General features: G+C 47.8%; 2 protein-coding genes across 2 annotated transcripts in view; both read right to left on the bottom strand.

Moving 5' to 3' along the window:
• LOC139175949 (asialoglycoprotein receptor 1-like) overlaps nt 1–9,044 on the bottom strand; it is a 579,489-nt gene extending 570,445 nt beyond the window's left edge. The window contains exon 1 of the mRNA XM_070767361.1: nt 8,550–9,044. Coding sequence (XP_070623462.1) covers nt 8,550–8,620 — 71 coding nt within the window. The 5' untranslated portion in view covers nt 8,621–9,044. The remainder of the gene's footprint in view (nt 1–8,549) is intronic.
• Nucleotides 1–25,222, bottom strand: part of ACAP1 (ArfGAP with coiled-coil, ankyrin repeat and PH domains 1) — a 47,374-nt gene that overhangs the window by 1,391 nt on the left and 20,761 nt on the right. Inside the window, exons 7-21 of the mRNA XM_070767342.1 lie at nt 25,096–25,140; nt 23,764–23,859; nt 21,508–21,582; nt 15,588–15,697; nt 13,819–13,870; nt 12,241–12,341; nt 10,714–10,825; nt 9,993–10,201; nt 5,979–6,048; nt 5,155–5,249; nt 4,619–4,794; nt 3,556–3,761; nt 2,739–2,848; nt 1,348–1,458; nt 354–403 (exon numbers count right to left, since the gene is read on the bottom strand). Coding sequence (XP_070623443.1) covers nt 354–403; nt 1,348–1,458; nt 2,739–2,848; nt 3,556–3,761; nt 4,619–4,794; nt 5,155–5,249; nt 5,979–6,048; nt 9,993–10,201; nt 10,714–10,825; nt 12,241–12,341; nt 13,819–13,870; nt 15,588–15,697; nt 21,508–21,582; nt 23,764–23,859; nt 25,096–25,140 — 1,618 coding nt within the window. The remainder of the gene's footprint in view (nt 1–353; nt 404–1,347; nt 1,459–2,738; nt 2,849–3,555; nt 3,762–4,618; nt 4,795–5,154; nt 5,250–5,978; nt 6,049–9,992; nt 10,202–10,713; nt 10,826–12,240; nt 12,342–13,818; nt 13,871–15,587; nt 15,698–21,507; nt 21,583–23,763; nt 23,860–25,095; nt 25,141–25,222) is intronic.

Genomic DNA, 25,222 nt, shown 5'->3' with positions numbered 1-25,222 from the left:
ATTAAATCTAAACCTAATAAACTCTGTTATTCTGAAGAATTGAAGGTTGGCAGCATATATTAGTGTGTGTGTGTGTGTGTGTGTGTGTGTGTGTGTGTGTGTGTGTGTGTATAAAGTATTTATATGTTGGGAGAGAGGGCAGGCAGTTTGGTCTAGTAGTGAAGGCATCAGACTAGAAACCAGGTGACTGAGAGTTCTAGTCTCGCCTTAGGAACGAAAGCCGACTGGGTGACTTTTAAAAGCCACTTTTTATCTGAAAAAGTCACCATTTTGCAAAAGGACCACCTGGCGGAGTCGGCCTCCCACCTTCCATCTCCCACCTTCCATTCCTTCTTATCGAGGGCAAGACTCACCTGCCTGGCCCAGGGCCAGCTCAGCTTCCCGCATCTTGGCCAGCCGCAACCTTTAAGAGAAAGGAAGGAGAAATCGTAGACCCCGAGAATTCCCAAGGGGAACGTTTATCCCGGTTATGCCCGCCCCCTTCCTCCCCCTCCTCCCAAAAAACCAACATAACCCTGGACGGAAATCTGCGGTCTCGCATCCCAACCATATGGAGAGTGTTGATTATAATGGTGGGACTACCACAACACGTTCTTGCCGGGGCTGCCCTAGGAGACTACGGTGTTCCCTCGATTTTCGCGGGTTTGAACTTTGCGAAAAGTCTATACCACAGTGTTTCAAAAATATTAATTAAAAAATACTTTGCGTTTTTCCCCCCCTATACCACAGTTTTTCCTGCCCGATGATGTCATATGTCATCACCAAACTTTCATCCACCTTTAATAAATATTTCTTTTAAAAAACTTTAATAAAGAAACATGGTGAGTAATAATCTAAATGGTTGCTAAGGGAATGGGAAATGGTAATTTAGGGGTTTAAAGTGTTAAAGGAAGGCTTGGAATACTGTTCATAGCCAAAAATAGTGTATTTACTTCCGCATCTCTACTTCGCGGAAATTAGACTTTCGCGGGAGGTCTCGGAACGCATCCCCCGCGAAAGTCGAGGGAACACTGTATTCTCAAAACTCCCGCTTGTTAAGACCCGAGTGGGAATCTGTGTTCGGCCCTGGGTTTATCTTGACATGCTGAGAGGGCAAAGAGAAAGGATAAGAAACGTGGGCGGACGTGTCCGTCTTTAAAACCCGCGTCGACACAAAATGAGAGGGAGGGTTTGGATGACCCCCTGATGACCTCGTCCCATGCCACAAACCGCACTTCTGGGCTCGCTGACTTCTTTCTCCAAATTGCGGGGGAGAGCCAAGACCAGCGAGAGAGACTCCACCCTTCCCGATAAGCCCCGCCTTCCTCCCAAGACTGGCACTCGCGCAGTGGCGCCCCCTTCTCTTACAGGGTGACGATATCCGCGTTGGTGGAATCGATGGCGATGCCCAGGGGGTCTTTGCCTTCCCCGTCGACTGCATTCATGTCGGCCCCGCGTTTGAGAAACAGACAGGCCAGCCTGGGAAGGGAGAAAAGGTTTAGTAAAACAGAGATTGTCCCCGGCCGATGTGAATTGGATAAATGTGGGTGATTGTATAAGGGTTTCTAATAGAATTTTTTATTAATTTTGTATATGTCTTTTTAAAATAACTAGATTTCTTCGCCTATATTGCCTGCATTTACAATGTTGTAGGCCGCCCTGAGTTGTTCCGAGAAAGGGCAGCCTAGAAGTCTCAATATATATAAGTGACAAAATTAACTGACCAAAGCTCCCGCCTGAAGATGACGAGTGGGACCTCTGAAACTTACATGGGAAGAAACCCCAATATGCCAAGACCTTCATTATATACATATGAAGAGATTTCTTTTCTTTCTTTCTTTCTCCTTTCTCTTTCTTTCTTTCTCTCTCTCTTTCTTTCTTCCTTGATTCCTTCTTTCTCTCTCTCTTTCTTTCTTCTTTCTCTTTCTTTCTTTCTCCTTTCTCTTTCTTTCTCTCTCTCTTCCTTCCTTCCTTCCTTCTCTTTCTTTCTTTCTTTCTTCTTTCTTTCTTCTTTCTCTTCCTTCCTTCCTTCCTTCTTTTCTTTCTCTTTCTCTCTTCTTTCTCTTTCTTTCTTTCTCTTTCTTTCTTTCTTTCTCCTTTCTCTCTCTCTCTCTCTCTCTCTCTCTCTCTCTCTCTCTTTCTTTCTGTAATTCAACTTCTATGCCGCCCAATCCCAAAGGACTCGGGGCAGCTTATACAACAATATAAAATTACAAACAACAATAAAAAGAAGCCAAGAAAAAACCCCCCTAATTAAAACTAGTAGTAGAACAATTCAGCAACACACGTATATAATACTAATAATTAATTAATTAGATTTGTATGCCGCCCTTCTCCGAGGATTCAGGGCATCTCACAGCATATAATATGACAATATAACACAAAAGCAAATCTAATTAAATTTAAAATTACAGTCTAAAAAATCCAATATCTAAAAACAATCATACCAGTCAGTTAATCATACAACATATATCTCATTTCATTGGTCAAGGAGCTGAATCCTAATTGCCTCATGCCTTCCTTCCTTCCTTCCTTCCTTCCTTCCCTCCCTCCCTCCCTCCCTCCCTCCCTCCCTTTCTTTCCTTTTCCAAAAGCTCAACATATTTTGTTTTTGGTGTAATCTGGGGACCACAACTGGATGTGGAATATTCCCGCTGCGTGTGGCCTTGCTGAGGCTTTCAAATGAATTCAAATTGAGACCCCGAGGACGGAGCACCACAAGGAATAGACCCAACGCCCACGCAAGCCAAGGATCCTACCCGGTGTGGCCCAGGATGGTGGCGTGGTGCAAGGGTCCCCGTCCTTTGGAGTCGCTCTGGTTAACGTTGGCCCCGTTTTGGAGCAAAAATTCACACGCCAGCAGCGAATTCTGCGCAAAAGAAGGAGACAAAAACAGGGGGTTCCATAAGAAAAGGAGAGGCGGGGCAACCTGGCTCAAGCCCCTCCCCTTTGGAGACCTCATTTAACAAGCCCCGCCTTCATGCACCTGTCACGACAGCCCATCACTGCACATGCCCAGAGGCCACGAAAAGGAAAAAAATTGTGACTTTCTTAATGGCAAACAAAAAGCCCGTGGTTAGATATTTTTTTTTAGTTTTTTGGGATCCAATCACAGGCAGTCCTCAACTTACAACCATAATGCCGCCCAGAATTTCTGTCACTAAGTAAGACGATGGTGTCTCATTCAACGACCTTCCTGGCCATAAATCGTTTCAGGGAATTGACGTCATTGCGAAGTTAGTCCCATGGTTGTTAAGCGAACTGTCCGACGGTCGCAAAAAGAGGATTGTGTGACCCCCTAACCGACCATCATTAAGTGTAAACAACCGTTTTTTGAGAGCCGTTCTAACTCTGAACGGTCATTAAATGGGGCGTTGTCACTCATAAACAGGGGTTGTTTGGCAAGCATCCAAATTTAGGTCATGTGACACACATATATCCAGGGAGACCGCGACCGTCACTAAGTGTGGAAAATGGTCCAAAGTAGACTTTTTTCAGAGCCGTTGTAATTTGGAACCGTCGCTAAATGGAGCGTCATAGGTCGGGGACTCCCACCCGCCAGGAAGGCAGACTCACGGCAGCTACGGCCTGGAGCAGCGGCGTCCGGCTTTCCTGGGCCGTGTTCACCCAGTTAACGTCGGCCCCGTGAGCGAGAGCGTCGGCCATGGTGGGCAAGCTAGGGGGCGCTGCGGCCGCGTGGTAGAGCAAGGCGCCCGGGTGCAAATGGCGCAGGTCCTCGGAGGCCGGAGGAGCCCGGTTCGGGGAGACGCCCTCGCGGAGCCCTGGGAGAGAAATACAACGACATGTAGAGGTCGCCCTCAGTTGGTGACTGCGGTTGGGACTGGCAAGTCGGTCGTTAAGGGAAACGGTGGCTCAGGAAACGGTGGCTCAGGAATGTGAGGACGGAGGCTTTCCTATCATCCAGGGAAAACGTGGATAGAGGAGGTGGTGGGTAGATGAGGGAGGGAGGGTGGAAAGAAGGAAGGGAAGGAGGAAGGAAGAAAGAGATAAAGGGAATGAAGAAGGAAGGCAAGAAAAGATAAAGGGAGTGGGAAAGGAAGGAAGGAAGGAAGGAAAGGAAGGGAGGGAGGGAGGGAAGGAAGGAAGGAAGGAAGGAGAAATGGAGGGAAGAAGGAAGGAAGGAAAGGAAGGGAGGGAGGGAAGGAAGGAGAAATGGAGGGAAGAAGGAAGGAAGGAAGGAAGGAAAGGAAGGAAGGAAGGAAGGGAAGGAGTGCGGATGAGAGAAGGAAGGGAAAGGAGAGAAAAGAGGGAGGGAGGGAAGGAAGGATGGAGAAGATAAAGGGAGTGGGGAGGGAAGGAAGGGAGGAAAGAAAGAGGAAAAAAGGAACGAAGAAGGAGGGAAGGAGGAAGGAAGGAAAATGAGGGGGAGATAAAAGAGGGAAGGGAGGAAATAATCCAAAGGAAGGAAGGAAATCCAATGGAGAAAGAATGAATGAATGAATGAATGAATGAAGGAAGGAAGGAAGGAAGGAAGGAAGGAAGGAAGGAAGGAAAGAGAGGCTGGCGTTGGAGAGTGAGAGGATCCCCCCACTGTCTTCTTGGCCAAGTGTCTGGGCACCCCACCCCCCACCCCACTCCATCCCACTTTGGGAGAAAGAGAGCCCCTCCCCCTCCTTACCTGCTCCCCGCCTGAACTGGCCCGGGGGCTTCGGTTTGGCAAAGGGCCTTTGTGGTGACCTCTCCTGCGTGCTGGGCTCTCTGCCGCGTCCCTGGGATGGCGCAGCGGCGTTGGGGAACTTGGTGATAAATTTCCTTTCCACGTATTTGGCCCGGATCCAGGCTTCCTTCTCGGATCTGGACAAAGAACCAGAAGTTGCCGGTATTTCAGGGGTTTTGGCATCCTCTCGCACCCAGAACCTTGGGGGGAGGGGCCTGTAGTAGTAGTAGTAGGAGGAGGGCCAGACAGGTGGCCCTGCGAGACCATCTAGAGGCCACGGCATGGAATTGCAGCTCTTTGTGGGGGCAGCTATCGCCCCCTGGTGGGCAGGTGTGGAGATGCAAAAAAAAATATTCTCTTTTTTTAAAAAATCACACAACCTCCAGGATGACTCTACTTGCTGTGATGGAGAAGCTTGATTGACAATCCTGGAGAGAGGGTGGGGGGGATTTTGATAGGAGGGGCATGGGGCAGGGCGGGCTGGGAGGGATTCTCACCTGGAACTTCCCGGTTGGGGGCGCTTGACGTTCATTTCCTCCACCTGGGCCTCGTAGATCTGGTTGATCACTCGGTTGCCCAAGACAGTCATCAGCTGCAGGTGACAAGGGGGAGGGGCTCAGGGAAGGGCTTCACCTCAGGGTCCATTACAGGGACCTTGCCTCCCAGGAGTAGAGGAAGCTAAGGTGTCCTCCCTCTCTTTCCTTCCTTCCATTTTCCCTTTTTCTCCTCCCTCTTCTTCCTTCCATTTTCCCTTCCCTCCTTCTCCCCCCTTCACTTCTCTCTTTTCTTCCTTCCTTCCTTCCTATTCTTCTCCTTCCCATCTTCCTTCCTTCTCTTTTTCCCCTCCCTCCCTCTTTCTTCCCTTCCTTCACTTTTCTCTTCCTTCCTTCCCTTCCTTTTTCCTCTTCCCTCCCTCCCTCTCTTCTTCCTGTCTGCCTTCCTTCCCCTTTTTCTCCCCCTGCTCTCCCTCCTTCTTCCCTCCCTCTTTCCTTCCTCTATCTCCCTCTCTCCCTTTCTTCCTCCTCCCTCTCCTTCCCTCCTTTTTTCCTTCCCATCCTTCCTTCTCTCCCTTCCCTTCTCCCTTTCCTTCCTTCCTTCCTTCCTTCCTTCCCCTTTTCTCCTCCCTCTCTCCCTTCCACATATCCCCATCCCCAAACAGAAATAGGTTCCTTTGCCGCCCTGGATTCAAATCTCCCCCTCTTTTAAGGCTCACCAACACTGGGTGACCCCGAAGCCCCTGCCCCAGAAAAACAGCTTCTCCCGCCACATCGAGGGTCCCCTCAGTCCCCTCCCCAATTTCCTACTTTGTGCCCGCCCTCACCTTGACCAGCTCCGGCTCCCAGGCGTCCAGCATCAGGGACCGGACCTTGGAGAAATGCACCCCGAGACTCCTGCGGCACAGAGAGTGACAGGCGTCATTCTTGGGGGGGGGGGAGTTCCACAAACAGCCATGGCCCCCTCCCACACCACTGTGGCACCCACATTGCCAATATGAGGTCACCCCCACCCACCCCCCATCCTTGGGGCCTTTTCCTTCCAATCCCGCCAAGGGACCCGGTCCTCGACTTACGACCCCAACGCTCCTGTCGCTAAGCAGGACATTTCTGAAGCTCCCCCACCCCTCCCCCTTTCCTGCCAGGGTCGTTACGGGAATCTTTGCCATCATGGATCGTGCGACTTCTCTGTCCCACCCTGGAACGTCGTGACCGTCGTAAATACGAGTCGGCGGCCCGAGCATCTGCGTTTTTGACCCCCGCGACCGTGGGGAGGCTGGCAACTGTCATGAGAGTGCTCCCGAGTCACCTTATTTTGTGCCCAACACCTTGCAACATTGAACGGTCGCTAAACGAGCGGTCGTTAAGTGGAGGACCGCCTGCATAAGCCCCCCTCCCATCTTCGGGCAACTCTTGGGGAGGGTCCTTTCTCGTAGCCTCCAGGTTTTTTTCATTCCGGCTCTTGGGCTCAAATCTCAAAGTTTGAACAGAATAACAAAAGAGTCGGAAAGGACCCCCGGAGGTCATCTAGCTGAACCCCTGAGAAACCGCCATCCAAAGGGGTCCTGAGGAGGGAATTGAGGGAGGGAAGGGACCCCCGGAGGTCATCTAGCTGAACCCCTTAGAAATCCCCATCTAAAGGGGTCCTGAGGAGGGGAGGGAGGGAAGGGACCCCTGGAGGTCATCTAGCTGAACCCCTGAGAAACTGCCATCCAAAGGGGTCCTGAGGAGGGGATTGAGGGAGGGAAGGGACCCCTGGAGGTCATCTAGCTGAACCCCTGAGAAACTGCCATCCAAAGGGGTCCTGAGGAGGGGATTGAGGGAGGGAAGGGACCCCTGGAGGTCATCTAGCTGAACCCCTGAGAAACTGCCATCCAAAGGGGTCCTGAGGACGGGACTGAGGGAGGGAAGGGACCCCTGGGGGTCATCTAGCTGAACCCCTTAGAAATCCCCATCTAAAGGGGTCCTGAGGAGGGGAGGGAGGGAAGGGACCCCTGGAGGTCATCTAGCTGAACCCCTGAGAAACTGCCATCCAAAGGGGTCCTGAGGAGGGGATTGAGGGAGGGAAGGGACCCCTGGGGGTCATCTAGCTCAGAGGTCCCCAACCTTTTTTGCACCAGGGACCGGCTTTAAGCTAGACCAGTTTTCCATGGCCCGGTGGGGGGGGGGGCTTTGGTCATATGGGGGTGGGGTTATGGAGGGGTGGAGCCAGGGCCGCCATCAGGAATTTTGGGGCCCCATACAGCCTAAGTGTCTGGGGGCCCCCTCCCCGCCATTTTAAAACTACTTTATTTTGCGACATACCAATTATGTATGAAATTTACCTTCTTTGGGGAGGGGTGAAAGGGGAGAGTAAGAGAAGAAGGAGTGAAAGAAGGGAATGAGGGAGGAAAGAAGGGAGGAAGGAAAAGGAAAGCAAGAAATGGAGGGAGGAAAGGAAGGAAAGAAAGAAGGAAAGAAAGAAAGAAGGAAAGAAAGAAAGAAAGAAAGAAAGGGGGAAGGGACAGGAACAGAGGAAGGAAGCAAGGAAACTTATGAAAGGGGAGAGTAAGAGAGGAAAGACTGAAGGAAGGGAGGGAGGGAAGAAGGTAGGAAGGAGAAAGAAAAGAAGAAATAGAGGAAGGGAAGGTAAAAGAGAGAAAGAAAAAGAGCAAGAAAGAAAGCAAGAAAGAAAGAAAGAAAGAGAATGAAAGAGAAATAAAAATAGAGAGGGGGAATGAAAGAAATGGAAGGAGGGAAGGAAGGAGAGAAAGCAAGAGAAAGAAAGAAAGCAAGAGAGAGAAAAAAGAATGAAAGAGCAAGAGAGCAAGAGAGCAAAAGAAAGAAAGAAAGAAAGAAAGAATTAAAGAAAGGCAACTTCAAAGAAAGGCTCACTGAGCATCTCTCACTCTCTTTCTATCCCTCTTTCTTTCTCTCTCTTCCTTTCTATCTCTCCTCTTCCTTTATCTCCTCTCTCTCTCTCCCTCTCTCTTTCTCTCCCCCCTCTCTCCCCCCTCTTTCCCTCTCTCCCTCTCTTGCTATCTCTCCCCCCTCTCCCTCTCTCTTTCTCTCTCTCCCTCTCTTGCTATCTCTTTCTCTCCCCCTCTCTCCCTCTCTCTTTCTCTCTCTCCCTCTCTTGCTATCTCTTTCTCTCTCTTTCTCCCCCCTCTCTCCCTCTCTCCTTCTCCCTCTCCCTCTCTTTCTCTCTCTCTCCCCCCTCTCTCTTTCTCTCTCCCTCTCTTGCTATCTCTTTCTCTCTTTCTCCCCCCTCTCTCCCTCTCTCTTTCTCCCTCTCCCTCTCTTTCTCTCTCTCTCCCCCCTCTCTCCCTCTCTCTTTCTCTCTCTCCCTCTCTTGCTATCTCTTTCTCTCTCTTTCTCCCCCTCTCTCCCTCTCTCTTTCTCCCTCTCCCTCCACTCACCCATCCCCGGGGTCTTTTTCGGACTTGCCAATCCAAGTCACGCAGCCTTGCGGAGCTCCTGGTGGTCTCATCCCCGAATCAGCCAGGTAAACACGGCCCCCTCTTCCCTGGCCCGAAACCAGCGAAGGTTGTGGGAATTTCTGCGTAACCCCGGCCACTTTCGGGGTTAAATTCCTCTCCCCGCCCTCTCCGCACCTCCGAAGGGAGCAGGGCAGCGTTGCTGGGCTGGCCAATTCTGGGCAGGGGGCGAATTCCTCCCGGGGGGGTGGAGGTGTGGATGTGTGCGTGCGCCCAGAAGGCGTCCGAACTTTGCCCGGCGGAGCTCTGCAAACACGAGGCAGGGAGGGAGGGAGGCCGTTGCCCGGCCAGCGGGCACCAAACAGGGCAGGGCTCCATGGGAGGGGAGGGGGCGCCCCGCGTGGGACCCCCCCCGGCGGGCTCCGTCCGGTCGGGAAAAAGGAGGGCAGGGGTCTCTCGGCTGGGGCGGCGCTGGGGGCGCTCTGCACACGCTCAGGGGGCCCGAAGCTGCGTGTGAAAGGGAAGGGGAGGGGGCACCTCGCGGCTGGGGGCTGTCTGGCTTTGTGATTTTGGCTGGGGGGGGAGTTAGGAAGGTCCTACTTCTCCCCCCCCCCAGCCAAAAATTCAAAGCCTATCTGCTGATAGTGGGACAGAGCGGCGCGGAAGCCTCTTGAGCAGCTGCCACAGCCACCGGCTTCGGCGCCGCTCGTCCCGCTCATCGCCCGTATCCAGCAGATAGGCTTTAAGTTTTTGGCTGGGGGGGGGGAGAAGTAGGACCTTCCTAAGCCCCCCCCCCCAGCCAAAAACTCAAAGCCTATCTGCTGGATACGGGCGATGAGTGGGACAGAGCGGCGCGGAAGCCTCTTGCCACAGCCACCGGCTTCGGCGCCGCTCCTCCCACTCATCGCCCGTATCCAGCAGATAGGCTTTAAGTTTTTGGCTGGGGGGGGGAGAAGTAGGACCTTCCTAAGCCCCCCCCCCAGCCAAAAACTCAAAGCCTATCTGCTGGATACGGGCGATGAGTGGGACAGAGCGGCGCGGAAGCCTCTTGCCACAGCCACCGGCTTCGGCGCCGCTCCTCCCACTCATCGCCCGTATCCAGCAGATAGGCTTTAAGTTTTTGGCTGGGGGGGGGAGAAGTAGGACCTTCCTAAGTCCCCCCCCTAGCCAAAAACTCAAAGCCAGGCAGCCCCCAGCTGCCAAAGGAGCCTCCTGATTCTCCCCGCCCTGCCCGACGCCCCGCCCTGTCCAGCATAATGTCCTCTGCCGGGAGGGCAGCGCCGCCGCGGACCGGCTGGAAAACCCCAACGGCCCGGTCCCGGTCCGCGGACCGGCGGTTGGGGACCTCTGATCTAGCTGAACCCCTTAGAAATCCCCATCTAAAGGGCCCCCCGGAGGTCATCCAGCCCAAACCCATGGAGGCACCTGTGGATACCCGAGCACTCGATGCAAAGGGTGATGCCCAGGTTGATGCTCGCCCATTCCGGGGCCACCTCCCGGCAGTCACAACACTGCGCGTTGCCCTCCAGCCGCTGCACCTGGTCCACCACCTGTTTGTCCACCCCGCCACGCAGTTTGCGGCTGGAGGGGGACTGCAGGGTGGACGCCGTCAGGGACACGCTCCTCTCCAGGTGCTGCGACACACAAACACACACACACACACACACAAAAGTAAAGAAAGAAACAAAGGATGCATTAGGAGACGATATAAAACCAGAAAAAGAGCCAGAAGGGACCTCGGAGGTCATCCAGCCCAGCCCCACAACTCAAGCGAGAGACCTTATAACCGTTGCAGACAAATCATTCTCTGGCACCCACAACCTCTGGTGGCAAGGAGTTCCCCTGGCTAACTGTTCTCTTTGTTAGGAAGCCGTTACTCCTCCACTTATGACCACAATGGGTCCCCAAATTCCTCAACTGAGACCCTCGCCGAGTGCCCCCATGACCCTTGCCCACATGACCCCCAGGTGTGTGTGTGTGTGTGTGTGACGGTCATAACATGAGGACAAGTCGTATCACTTTTTAAAAAAAGACCTTCCTAACTTCAACGGTCATAAAACGAGGCCATCGGGAACCCCCCACACCCCAAACTGTTATAATGACCTCATCACAATTTTGGGCCGGACGCTGTGCTGCCGGGTCTTACCTGCCCAGGGGATTCTGACCGATCCTCGCTATACGCCGAGGCGATGCTGTTCTGGACGGCGCACACCCAGGCCTGTAGGTGGCGCTCCGAGTCAGCTTGGAGGAGGCAAGTCCTGAAGCGAGACAGAAGCAGAGGATGTGACCCTGGGCCTGTCACAGGCGGTCTTCCACTTACGACCACAATGGAGCCCAATGCTTCTGTCTTTAAGTGAGACGGTTGCGAAGTAAAACGTTGCCCTGTTTTACGACCATTCACGGCATGGTTGTTAAGTGAATCGCCGCATTTGTTATATTATTTTTTTTCATTGTTGCAATTGTTACACCGTTTTTTTCACACTTACGACCCCATGATTCACATTCGGACGCAAATCAACAGGGGAAGCCGGATTCACTTAACGATGGGGGCGACTCGCTTAAGAACGGCGGTGGGTTCACCTCACAGTCACCTCAGGCTCAAGTGACAAAAATGGGACAAAATTCACTTTACAAACCCGTCGCTGCTTAGTGACAAAAAACACGATGTCACTTATTATTGTTGCGATAGTTATGTGAGGGCTCAAGTTGGGGTTGGAGTGGTTCAATATTATTTCTTTTTAATTCACTTTTTAAAAAATGTTCTTTAGTTTTCTTTTTTGCATTTGTTCTATTTTTATTGGTGTTTTTTTTTTTTAATTTTCATGGTTGGGAATAAAGTAAAAATTTGCTCGAAGAACGAGAGGCCAAAAATAAATAAGAAATAAAATAAAATAAAATAAAATAAAATAAAATAAAATAAAATAAAATAAAATAAAATAAAATAAAATAAAATAAAATAAAATAAAATAAAATAAAATAAAATAAAATAAAATAAAATAAAATAAAATAAAATAAAATAAAATAAAATAAAATTAAATTAAATTTAAAAAAAATTAAATATTTGGACTTCAACTCCCAGAATTCCCCAGCTAGCATTCGCTGGCTGGGGAATTCTGAGAGTTGAAGTCCAAATATCTTCAAGTAGCCACTGGACTAGATGACCTAGAGCAGTGGTTCTCAACCTGGGGGTCGGTACCCCTTTGGGGGTCGAATGACCATTTCACGGGAGTCGCCTGCTGAGACCCTGCGAAAAGACAAATTTCTCCAGGTATGAGGAACTAAAGTTTCTATTCTGGCATCTTGGAACATATTTTTACAATCCGACCAATCAGGCGTTTACAGTGGGGGGCGTCTCTCTGACTTTCCGGCCAATCAGCTTAGTGCTCTCTTGGGAGAATTGGGGCTAGACTTATGGTTGGGGGTCACAACATGAGGAACTGTATTAAGGGATCGTGACCTTTGAAAGGTTGAGAACCACTGACCTAGAGGGTCCCTTCCCACTCTAGCCATCTAAATCTCAATGTAAACAAACTTAGATGGCTTCTGCTGACCGCAGCTTTGAAGGGCCTCGGTGGTTAAATGGCCCTGGTGGCCATCTTGACTTTTTTGCCCTCCCTGCTGTGAACAGCCCATTCTGTGGCAGCCCCGGGGAGGAAGAGGGGAGGGGACTCACTTAGAAGGGGAGACCACCTCGAAACAGAAGCGGCGCTCGCAATCCGGATACGGCTTCACCGTGCAGAGACGGAGGTCTTCCACCACCACCGTCACCACGTCCTGGGGGGTTGTGGGTGCAGGGGGGGGGAGAAAAGAGGGAGGAGGAAGAAGAAGAGGAGGATGGGGTGAGGGGTCCAGAGGGAAACCTCTGGCATGTTCATCCAGCCACGTTTGCGCATAATTGTCTTTCTTTCTTCCTTTCTTTCTTTGTTCCTTTTCTTTTTCTTTCTTTCTTTCTTCTCTTCCTTCTCTCATTTTCCTCCCTTCTCTCTCCCTCCCTCCCTTTTGTTCTTCTCCTTCCTTCTTGTTGTTCCTCTCTCTCCTGCCTTCCTTCACTGCCTCCCTTTTTCTCATCTTTCTATCTCTTTTCCTTCTTCCTTCCTTCTTGTTGTCCCTCCCTCTCATACATTCCTTCCTTCCCACTTCCACTTCTTTCTTTCTCTTTCTTTCTTTTTTCTTTTTCTTCCCATCCCCTCCTTTCCCTTTATTTTTATTTTTCCTTTTCCTTCCTTCCTTTCCTCCTTCCTCTTCTTTTAGTTCTTCTCCTTCTTCCTTTTGCTTTACCTCCCTCTCCCTTCTTTCCTTCCCTCCTTCCCACCCTCTTCACTATCCCTCTTTTCCTTCCTTCTTGTCCTCCCTTCTTCCCTCTCCTTTCCTTCCTTTCTTCCTTCCTTCCTTACCAGCTCCCCTTCTTTCTTTTTTCTTTCTTTCTCTTTTCTCTCTTTCCCTTCCTTTCCTTTTATTTTTATTTTTCCTTTTCCTTCCTTCCTTTTCTCCTTTTCTTTCTTCTCCTTCCTTCTTTACCTTTCCCTCCCTCTCCTTCCCTTCTCCCCTTCTCACCTCCTCTTCTTTCTTTCTCTCTTTCATTATTTCTTCCCTTGCCTTCCTTTCCTTTCATTTCTCCTTTGCCTTCCTTTCTTTCCTCCTTTTCTTTCTTCTCCTTCCTTTTCTTTTCCCTCCCACTCCTCTTCTTCCTTCCTTCCTTCCTTTTCTTCCTCTTTATTTATTTATTTATTTATTTATTTATTCTCCTTCCTTCTTTTCCTTTCCTTCCCTCTCCTCCCCTTCCTTCCTTCCTTTCCTTCCTTCCTCTTTCTTTCTTTCTTTCTTTCTTCTCCTTCTTTTCCTTTCCTTCACTCTCCTCCCCTTCCTTCCCACTTCCTCTTCTTTCTTTCTTTCCCTCTTTCTTTCTTTCCTTGCCTTCCTTTCCTTTCATTTCTCCCTTTCCTTCCTTTCATCCGCCTTCTTTCTTTTCCTTTCTTTCTTCAACTTCCTTCTTTTCCTTTCCCTCCCTCTCCTCCCCTTTCTTCCTTCCCACTTCTTCTTCTCCCTTTCTCTCTTTCTTAATTTCTTCCCTTGCCTTCCTTTCCTTTCTCCTTCCTTTCTTCCCTCCTTCCTCTTCATTTATTTCTTTTCCTTCCTACTTTTCCTTTCCCTCCCTCTCCTCCCCTTCCTTCCTTCCTTCCTTCCTTTCCTCCCTTCCATCCAGTAAAAGCTGCCCCAACCGCTGGTCCTCCAGAGGCAGCCCCCCCCTCACCTTAGCCTTCTTCTGATATACCAGCTGGTTGTTTTGGATGGAAAACCAGCGCCTGCAATGGAGACACAGCCGGTGAGTAGGCCTCTCTAGGCTGGAGCAGTCTACCTCACCAAGAACAACTACAAGGGCAGGTTCCCTTTAGCCTCAAAGTCCCTGACTTATTTATTTTTTCAAATAATTTTTTTAAATTTTTTTCCTCCACATCATGACATGCAAAAAACAATATACGGTACCTTCTATTTTGTTATAATAAAATAGTCTTGGGTTAGTAAATTTTATACAATGATACCTCGTCTTACGAACTTAATTGGTTCCGGGACGAGGTTTGTAAGGTGAAAAGTTTGTAAGACGAAACAATGTTTCCCATAGGAATCAATGGAAAAGCCATTAATTTGTGCAAGCCCAAAACTTGTTCACCCCTTTTGCCAGTTGAAGCGTCCGTTTTTGCGCTGCTGGGATTCCCCTGAGGCTCCCCTCCACGGGAAACCCCACCTCCAGACTTCCGTGTTTTTGTGATGCTGCAGGGGAATCCCAGCAGCACAAAAACGGGCGCTTCACTGGCAATGGAAGTCTGGAGGTGGGGTTTCCCAGCGAGGGGAGCCTCAGCGAAATTGCAGCATCGCAAAAACACAGAAGTTCTCGAAACACTACCTCCGGACTTCCATGTTTTTGTGATGCTGTGATTTCGCTGAGGCTCCCCTCGCTGGGAAACCCCACCTCCAGACTTCCATTGCCAGTGAAGTGCCTGTTTTTGCGCTGCTGGGATTCCCTTGCAGCATCGCACAAACACGGAAGTCCGGAGGTGGGGTTTCCCATGGAGGGGAGCCTCAGTGGAATCCCAGCAGCACAAAAACAGGCACTTCGCTGGCAACTGAAGTCCGGAGGTGGGGCATCCCAGCAGCGGCAGTGGGTTTGTAAGGTGAAAATAGTTTGGAAGAAGAAGCAAAAAAATCTTAAACCCCAGGTTTGTATCTCGAAAAGTTTGTATGACGAGGGGTTTGTAAGATGAAGTATCACTGTATAATCAAATTATACATTCTAAATCCCATCTATTTAATTTCAGTTACCATCACACCCACTGTTCTTTCTAATTTCATCATCCAGATAAACTCCATTAAAGTTTAATTAAGTCCATCATTAAACTATTAATAAAAATATCTTTAGCATGCTTTAATCTTAATGTCAAAGCCGTAGTGCCCTTTTCCCTCTTAGTACCCTCAAAACCGACTAAGAACCCTTATACCTTATGCCTAATTTTATCAATTAAAAAATATAAAATACAGACAAATATAAACATATAAATTCATTACTTATGGCATTATTATATTTCATCAGACCCCTGTTGGTAAATTAAGGCTAAACAATAAAAACAAATACTTTTAATCACAAGTCACTTTCTTTTCAGCACCGTTATAGCTTCAAACAGTCATTAAAATAACGGCTGGAAGTTCAGGACTACTAAGAAAGGTACCCCATCCAAAAATATGGCGGGAGAATTCTGGGAATTGAAGTCCACAAGTCTTAAAAGTTGCTAAGTTTAGGGAGCCCTATCTTAAATCAAACTGACTGGGGAATTCTGGGAGTCAAAGTCCAGACATCTTAATTGAAACTGGGGAATTCTGGGAATAGAAGTCCAGACATCTGAAATCAAACTGACTGAGGAATTATGGGAGTTGAAGTCCACCTCTCTTAAAGATGCTCACGTTGACCCACACTGCTCTATGAGTGGGCCCAGGTGTGTTCCTCCAGGGAAAGCAGCCTAAACTCACCTGCTCCAGGTCTTGAAGGCGTTGCTGGCTCGTTTGTATAGATATCCTTCCGTCACCACCTGGCCTGGTTCGGCCTGGATTTCGGGAACGTCATCATCTTGGCTCAAATCCTGGACAATTTAATTTAATTTAATAGAAACATGGAAGATTGACGGCAGAAAAAGACCTCATGGTCCATCTAGTCTGCCCTTATACTGTTTCTAAGCCCCGCCCCTTCTTTCAGAAGCCCCTCCTACCTGTTTAAACCCCACCTGCAGAGCTAAACTTGGATGTCCACCTGTAAAACTAGAGGTTCCCAAGGCCAGGAAACTCAAGAGGATTGTCCATCTTTCCTCCACCGAAGCCTCTGCAGGCAGTCCTCACTTTACGACAATTTGTAACAGACTTATGACTGATCCTCAAACTCTGAACCATTGCAGTGGGTGGGGAAATGTTGCAATGGTCCTAAAGTGTGAACAATGGCTGTAAATAACTTTTTCCCAGTGCCCTTGTTAACTTTGGACTGTCGCTAAATGAACTGTTACAAATCCAACAACTATTTGCCCAGGTTCGCCTGGTGCACCAGTTGCGGCCCTATTTGGACCGGGACTCACTGCTCACAGTCGCTCATGCCCTCATCACCTCGAGGCTCGACTACTATAATGCTCTCTACATGGGGCTACCTTTGAACAGTGTTCAGAAACTTCAGGTCGTGCAGAATGCAGCTGCGAGAGCAATCAGCTTTCCCAAATATGCCCATGTTACACCAACACTCCGCAGTCTGCATTGGTTTCCGATCAGTTTCCGGTCACAATTCAAAGTGTTGGTTATGACCTATAAAACCCTTCATGGCATCGGACCAGAATATCTCCAAGACCGCCTTCTGCCACACGAATCCCAGCGACCAGTTAGGTCCCACAGAGTGGGTCTTCTCTGGGTCCCATTGACTAAACAATGTCATCTGGCGGTACCCAGGGGAAGAGCCTTCTCTGTGGCGGCCCTGACCCTCTGGAACCAACTCCCCCCAGAGATTAGAATTGCCCCCACCCTCCTTGCCTTTCGTAAACTTCTTAAAACCCACCTCTGTCGTCAGGCATGGGGGAATTGAGATACTCTTTCCCCCTAGGCCTTTACAATTTATGCGTGGTATGTTTGTGTGTATGTTTTGCTTTTTAATAAGGGTTTTTCAGTTACTTTAAATATTAGATTGGTCATACACTGTTTTATTATTGTTGTGAGCCACCCCGAGTCTACGGAGAGGGGCGCCATACAAATCTAATAAATTAAAAAATAAATATTGTGTAATTTGCAAAGGCCGATTGCACACCATCCTCCCCCCAAGAGTTCAGTCAAGCCCCTCCCCCACCATCCGGTCATCCCAAATATACAGATATCAGGTTTGGGGGTGAGTGGGGGTGAGTGTTAGCCCAACAACCGTTGAGTCAGAGGGAGAGGGGCGGCATGCAAATCTAATAAATTGAATAAATTGAATTGAATTGAGAAGAAAATGAGTTTTCCTGGCGGTTTGGGGTAGGGGGGGAGTCTAGGTAGATTAACAGAGTTGGAAGGGAGCTTGGAGGTCATCCCGTCCAACCCCCCTGCACCAGTGATGACGAACCTTTTTCGGTTCACATGCCAAAAGGGGATGTGTTTGCGTGTGTGCGTGTGTGTCACAACCTACCCCGTGTATGCGTTCCCCGGGAACTGCCACTGTGCATGCGCACAATTCACTGCATACACACCCATGCACATAGGCCTCACTGAAGCCTGCGACGGTGAAAAAAAACCCCAGCCAAACACGCAAACAGGACATTCGGGAAAACAGACTTCCGGTTTGCCCGTCATGCTGTTTTTCGCATTCTGGAGGCTCCAGGGAAGCTTCCTAAAGCCCCCAAAGTGCAAAACAAACAGCACCATGAGCAAACCAGAAGTCCATTTTTCCGAACTCCCGGTTTGCCATTTTTCGCTCTCTGGGGCTTGAAGGGAGCTTCCTCGAAGCCTCCAGGGGGCAAAAGGGCCTTCCCCAAGGCTGAAAATCAGCTGCATAGAGCGTGCATGTGAGATGGAGCTGACAGTGCAACGCCTCACGTGCCCTCTGATGTGGCTCCACGTGCCAATTATGGCAAATGTGTTGTAGCTCGCCCACGCAGCCCTGCACCACGTCTGACAGATGGCAATCCAATCTCTTCTCGGAAGCCTCCAGGGATGAAACTCCCACAACTTCTGGCAGCAACTTCTGTTCCATCGGTTGATGGTTCAGAAAATGTCTCCTTTACTTCCAGGTTGAATCTCTCCGTCTTAAGAACCTAAGAGCCTAAGAGGAGCCCTGCTGAATCAGGCCAAAGCCCATCGAGTCCAGCCTTCTGTGTCCCACAGTGGCCCCCCAATTGTCCATGGGGATCTTGAGCAGAAAGAGAAGGCAAGACCCTCCCTTTCCCTTGACCCCCAACAAATGGGACTCAAGGGAACCCTGCCTGCTTCAATCAACACAGAGGCAGCACATGGACATCCAGAGAGAGAGAGAATGAGACAAAGAGAGAGAGAGAAGGAAAGAGAGGGAGAAAGGGAGGGGGAGGAAGGAAGGAAGGAAGATAAGAACCTAAGAGGAGCCCTGCTGAATCAGGCCAAAGTCCATCCAGTCCAGCATTCTGTTTCACCCAGTGGCCCCAAAATTGTCCATGGGGATCTTGAGCAGAAAGAGAAGGCAAGACCCTCCCTCTCCCGACCCCCAACAAATGGGACCCAAGGGAACCCTGCCTGCCTCAACCCACACAGAGGTAGCAAATGGACATCCAGAGAGAGAGAGAAGGAAGGATGGAAGGGAGGGAGGGAGGAAGGAAGGAAGGAAGGAGAGAAGACATAAGAACCTAAGAAGAGCCCTGCTGAATGGGGCCAAAGCCCATCGAGTCCAGCATTGTGTCCCAGTGGCCCCCCAATGGGGATCTTGAGCAGAAAGAGAAGACAAGACCCTCCCTTTCCCCTGACCCCCAACAAATGGGACCCAAGTGAACCCTGCCTGCCTCAACGGCACATGGACATCCGTTTCAATCACCACCTATGATACACTTGGCATCCCTGAATCTGTCTAATCCTGCCTTGAAGCTCTCCAGGCTGACAGCTGTCACAACCTCTTCTGGAAGGGAATCCCATCAACCAAGGACCCTCTGGGTGAAGAAACATTTCCCTTGATTTGTCCTCACTTTCTTACCTGTGACCTTTAGGGAGGGGCCCCTCGTCCTAGTATTGTGTGATGGAGAAAAGAATTTTTCTCTATCCACCTTTTCTGTCCCATGCAGGATTTTATACCCTTCGATCAAGTCACCTATTAAACGTTGTCTTTCAAGGCTGAAGAGACCAAGGCAACCTGGTTTCATAAGAAAGGGGCTCCATTTCCTTGATCATTCTTGTTGCCCTTTTTTGCACCTTTTCCAGTTCCATTATGTCCTTCTTGAGGTGCGGGGACCAGAACTGGACACAGGACTCCAAGTGTAGTCTCACCATCTTTCAAGGAAAAAGTCTTCAGTTTCCATCTATTATTATTCCTTGTCTGGCCTTTGGGTGCTTTGGAGCAATGTTTCCCAACCGTGGCACCTTGAAGATATCTGGACTTCAACTCCCAGAATTCCCCAGCCTGGGGAATTCTGGGAGTTGAAGTCCAAATTTCTTTCTTTCTTTCATTTTATTTATTTATTTAATTTATTTTGTCCAATACACAATACACATTGAAGAGAATAGACATGTAGTAATATATATATATAAAGAAAGGGGTAGAAGAAAAGATACAAAAATAGAGGAGAAGATATATGAAAGGAAGAAAAGATAAATGAGATAAGGAGAGACAATTGGACAGGGGACGGAAGGCACACTGGTGCACTTATGCACGCCCCTTACTGGCCTCTTAGGAACCTGGAGAGGTCAATCGTGGAGAGTCTAAGGGGAAAATGTTGGGGGTTAGGGGTTGACACTACTGAGTCAGGTAATGGGTTCCACACTTTGACAACTCGATTGCTGAAGTTGTATTTTTTACAGTCAAGTTTGGAGCAGTTAATATTAAGTTTGAATCTGTTGCGTGCTCTTGTGTTGTTGCGGTTGAAGCTGAAGTAGTCATTGACAGGTAGGACGCTGCAGCATATGATCTTGTGGGCAATACTTAGATCATGTTTTAGGCGTCGTAGTTCTAAGCTTTCTAGACTCAGGAATTTCTCCGGTAATTTTGAACTGCTAACAAGAGCTTACAAAACATTTGTCAGACCAATCCTAGAATACAGCTCCCCTGTATGGAACCCACATTGCATATCTGACATCAACACAATCAAAAAAGTCCAGAAATATTTCACAAGAAGAGTCTTTCATTCCTCTTCTCACAACAAAATACCTGACTCCGCCAGACTTGAAATTCTTGGTTTAGACAACTTACAACTCCGTCGTCTCCGTTCCGACTTAATTATAGTTCATAAAATCCTATACCAAAATGTCCTACCTGTTAGCGACTACTTCACCTTCAACCGCAACAACACACGAGCACGAAATCGATTTTAAACTAAATGTCAACCGCTCCAAACTTGACGGCAAAAAATACGACTTCAGCAACAGAGTAATCAACGCCTGGAATGCACTCCCTGATTCTGTGGTTTCTACTCCTAACCCCAAAACCTTTAACCTTAGACTATCTACAGTTGACCTCTCCCCCTTTCTAAGAGGTCTGTAAGGGGTGTGCATAAGCGCACCACTGTGCCTACCGTCCCTGTCCTATGGGGTTTTTTTGTTACTTTTTATCATTACTTATCTAATGTTTTATTTGTACAAATTATCACCCTATAATTGTTTGACAAAATAAATAAATAAACAAATAAATAGCCGCATTCGAAGGCATGCCAGGTGTTGCACAGATGCACGCTCTATGTCAGCTGATTTTCAGCCTTGAGGAAGGCCGTTTCGCCCTCTGGAGACTTCCTGGAGCCCCAGAGCGCGAAAAACAGTCCCATAGGCAAACCGGAAGTTCAGGAAAATGGACTTCCTGTTTGCCCACTGTGCTGTTTTTCGCACTCCGGGGCTTTGGGAAGCTCCCCTGAAGGCTCCAGAGTGCAAAAAACAGCACAGTGGGCAAACAGGAAGTCCATTTTCCCGAACTTCCGGTCTGCCCATTTGGTTGTTTTTTCCCATCGTCCCAGGCTTTAGTGAGGCCTGTGTGTATGCACGGGGATGGGGGTATTGCACGCTTGTGTAGATGCAATACAGGGGGGTGCGCATGCGTGAAAGGGAATGGGTGTGAGCACAAACCCTTTTGGCACGCGAACCGAAAAAACTTTGCCACCACAGATCTATTTATTAGATTTGTATGCTGCCCCTCTCCGTAGACTCGGGGTGGCTAACAACAATAATAAAACAGCATATGACGAATCTAATATTTAAAATAACTAAAAACCCTTATTAAAAAGCCAAACATACACCCAAATATACCATGCATAAATTGTATAGGCCTAGGGGGAAGGGAATATCTCAATTCCCCCATGCCTGATGACAGAGGTGGGTTTTGAGGAGCTTACGAAAGGCAAGGAGAGTGGGGGCAATTCTGATCTCTGGGGGGAGCTGGTTCCAGAGGGTCAGGGCCGCCACAGAGAAGGCTCTTCCCTGGGTCCCGCCAAACGACATTGTTTAGTCGACGGGACCCGGAGAAGGCCAACTCTGTGGGACCTAACCGGTCACTGGGATTCGTGCGGCAGAAGGTGGTCCCGGAGATATTCTGGTCCGATACCATGAAGGGCTTTATAGGTCATAATCTAGATTGTTTCCCTCTATTTATGCAATTTAATTTAATTAAATAAATAAACTTAGGATTGCGTTGACTTTTTTGCTCCTTTTGAGCCAGTTGTCTGCTAGGACTCCAAGACCCCTCTCACAGTGACCACTATTAAACCAGGTTTCATCCCGGAGACCTCACCTTCTGTTTTATGGTGGCATGTCTTTGCTCCATGTCCCTCTTCTCTCGGGCCGATTCCAGGACCATTTCTTGGAGCTGGGGGGAAAAAGGGGTTCAGTAAAATCCACCGGGCTGGAGAGAGCGGTCACAAACCCTGATCGGTATGTGTGTGTGTGTGTGTGTGTGTGTGTGTGTGTGTGTGCCACTGTGCAGGAAAGTCCAATTCTCGCAAAACTAAACGGCTTGGCCGAGGTTCGAAGTCAACAACCCAGGGTGGCATCTATTTACCCGACTTACGACCGCAAAACCGAGCCCCACAAATGTCGCTAAGCGAGACGTTGGTTCGGTGAGTTTTGCACCCCGTTTCTTGCCAAAGTTCTCCAGTGAATCCCTGCAGTTATTTAATTGGTTGTTAAGTGAGCCCAGCTTACTCCCCCGTCTGGATTTTTGCTTGTCAGAAGGTGTGACCTTCAGATTGCGACCGTCGTAAATACGAGTCAATTTTGCCAAGCGCCCGAATTTTTCATCGTATAATCCTGTGAGGTTAAGCGTGGCATGTGGTCCCAGGCTCACTATTTTTCAGCGCCATTGTAAATTCAAATGGTCGCTAAGTGAACTGCTGTTAAGTTGTGGACCGTCTGTATTTATTTATTCCTTCAATTTCTATATTTGGTCCGTTTCAAACGATGACGACTCTGGCAACAAAAAAATTATACAGCAGGGAAAGTCTTTTAAACATTTTTTTATAAAATCAATACACAGGCCAGCAAACAAAAGTGAATTCCATTTTCTTTCCCCAATACAGGCAGTCCTTGACTAACGACCGCTCGTTTAGTGACCGAGATCACAGCAGCACTGGAAAACAAGGGAATTAGTTTACGACCGTTGAGACATGTCCATGGCCACACAACTAAAATTCACTGACTCACATTTATGACGGTCACATTTTGTGACTTCCTGCCAATCAGAGTCAAGGGGGGAAGACAACCAGGTTTACCCACCTACCAGGTGACTCACTTAACGACTGCAGTGATTCATTTAATGACTGAGGGAAGAAAGTTTGTAAAATGGGAGAAAAATTCACTCAACAAAGAATTCTGGGGCTCAATTGGGAGTCGTAAATCAAGGACTGATTGTGTAGGATTGGAACAAACATGAATCTACAGGATTGGGGGGCGGTCCTGCTGTGTTTCACAGATGTAGATCCCACCCAATCAATTGATTCTTCCCGCCCCTTCCTTCTCACTATTGGCCTGGTTTTGAACCAATCAATCTGACTGTAAGGAAATTTCTCACACTCCTGGGAAATGTCATAACATTTTGTTTATTGAGGATTCTCTCTTTCCTGGCTGGTTTCCGGCTACCTTCCAATCTCTCCACGCACATACACACGCGCATACACACACCCTGTACTTGCATTTGGGCCCCCTTATGTTTATAATAATTGATTTTAAAAAATATCGTAGGCAATAAAATAAAATAAAGTAAAAAATGCAGCAAAGTAAAACAATGTAAAATAAAATCTAAATAAATAAATATGTGATAAAAGAACATGCAATAAAATGAGACACACAGTAAAAAATAAATAACAAAGAAATAAAACATACACTAAAATAAAGTAAGATGTATGTATTTTTTGCTGTTTCATATGTGTGTGGGGGGGGTTGTCTCTCGCATTTATTCTTTCTTTTTCTTTCTTTCTCTCTCTCTCTCTCTTTCTTTTTCTTTCTTTTTTCTTCCTTTCCCTTTCTTTCTTTCTGCCATCCAACTTCCTAAAGACTCTGTATGTCTTTTTTTTAATGGAAAAAAAAGATTACTTTCATTTAAAAAACAATAAAGTTACATGGGCAATAAAGTAAAACATGCAAAAGAAGTCAAATAAAAGATGCAATAAAATTGAAGTAAAATAACCTAACAAATAAATAAAATTTGCAATAAAAGAAGAGATGCAATATAAATAATATAAATAAAACACAGGAAAATAAAGTAAAGTGGACAATAAATTAAAATACAAATAAAAGAGGCAATAAAGTAAAATAATAAAATAAAATAGTAAAACAATAATAAAATAATAAAATTAAAATTAAATTAAATTTAAATAATGAAATAATGAAATAATAAAACAAAATAAAATAATAATAAAACAAAAATTAAATTAAAATAAAATTAATAAAATTAGTAAAATATAATTTAAAAAAAGAAAATGGTAAAATAAAATATGCAATAAATATGAAATGAAAATGAGAATAAACTCCCTGCGTCACTGGGCTTCCTCACCTGAGCAGCCAGGCCCTTGCGATAATCTTCCAGCTCTTTTGACTTATGAAATCCCTGCTCCAGAAAGACCGACTGTGCCTCCATGAACGACAAGACCTAGAAGACAAGATTTGGGGCGCACCTGAAACAGGGGCCACCTCTCATTTTCCTCGCAGTGCTTAAAAAAACAAGATGGCGGCACCCACGGCGCTGCAGAGAGCACCAGTTTCGTGGGCGTAGAGGCCCTGGGTCACTGCCGGATCTAGCGACCCAGACCGCCACGTGACTACCGGTTCTATAGAACCGATCTCAACTGTGAGGAACCCACCTCTGCCCTGAAAATGGTTCTTTGGAAACAGAGAGAGTGGCAGGTAACATAGGCCAAAAATACCCCCAGGAGCTCAGAGGTGCAATTTTGGATTTTTCATATCCAGGATTCGGAAAAGTAAAAGTAAAAGAAGTAAAAGTAAAAGTAAAGTAAAAATAAAAGTAAAAGAAGTAAAAGTAAAAGAAGTAAAAGTAATAAAAGTAAAGATAAAAGTACAGTGATACCTTGTCTTACGAACTTAATTGGTTCCAGGAGGAGGTTCTTAAGGTGAAGTTTGTAAGACAAAACAATGTTTCCCATAGGAATCAATGGAAAAGCGATTAATGCGTGCAAGCCCAAAACTCACCCCTTTTGCCAGCCGAAGCACCTGTTTTTGCGCTGCTGGGATTCCCCTGAGGCTCCCCTCCATGGGAAACCCCACCTCCAGACTTCCGTTGCCAGCAAAGTGCTCATTTTTGCGTTGCTGGGATTCCCCTGCTGGGATTCCCCTGCAGCATCCCAAAAACACGGAAGTCCAGAGGTGGGGTTTCCCATGGAGGGGAGCGTCAGGGGAATCCCAGCAGCGCAAAAACGGGTGCTTCGCTGGCAACGGAAGTCTGGAGGTGGGGCATCCCAGCGGTGATGGTGGGTTTGTAAGGTGAAAATAGTTTGTAAGAAGAGGCAAAAAAATCTTAAACCCCGGGTTTGTATCTCGAAAAGTTTGTATGACGAGGGGTTTGTAAGACAAGGTATCAATGTACAAGTAAAATTAATAAAAGTAAAAGTAAAAGAAGTAAAAATAAAAGTAAAAGTAAAAGTAATAAAAGTAAAAATAAAAGTGAAAGTAATAAAAGTGAAAGTGAAAGTAACTAAACTCCAGCATCCCATAGAAGCCACCTTGGTGTGACTGTGTGCCAAAGACTAAGCTAGGCATGCACATGAACACACACGCCCATCTTAGCAAGGGCCTGCCCTCTCCAGGCAACAGGCTCAAGGCTGGGGGTGATGGGACTTGCAGTCCAAGGTTGGGGAAGGGAACTACTCACGAATTTGAGGATCTCAAATTTCTTCTTGGATTGAATCACATTGATCTGAAAGAGAGTTCGATCCCCTTGTCAACCCGCCACGCAGGGTGGTCCCGAGAGCCCTTAACAGACCCAGAAACGGGGACCC

The sequence above is a fragment of the Erythrolamprus reginae genome, chromosome Z (genome assembly GCF_031021105.1).
Source record: "Erythrolamprus reginae isolate rEryReg1 chromosome Z, rEryReg1.hap1, whole genome shotgun sequence".
Lineage (NCBI taxonomy): Eukaryota > Metazoa > Chordata > Lepidosauria > Squamata > Dipsadidae > Erythrolamprus > Erythrolamprus reginae.
The sequence above is the reverse complement of the archived record's forward strand: the minus strand, read 5'-3'. Positions and strand labels throughout refer to the sequence as shown.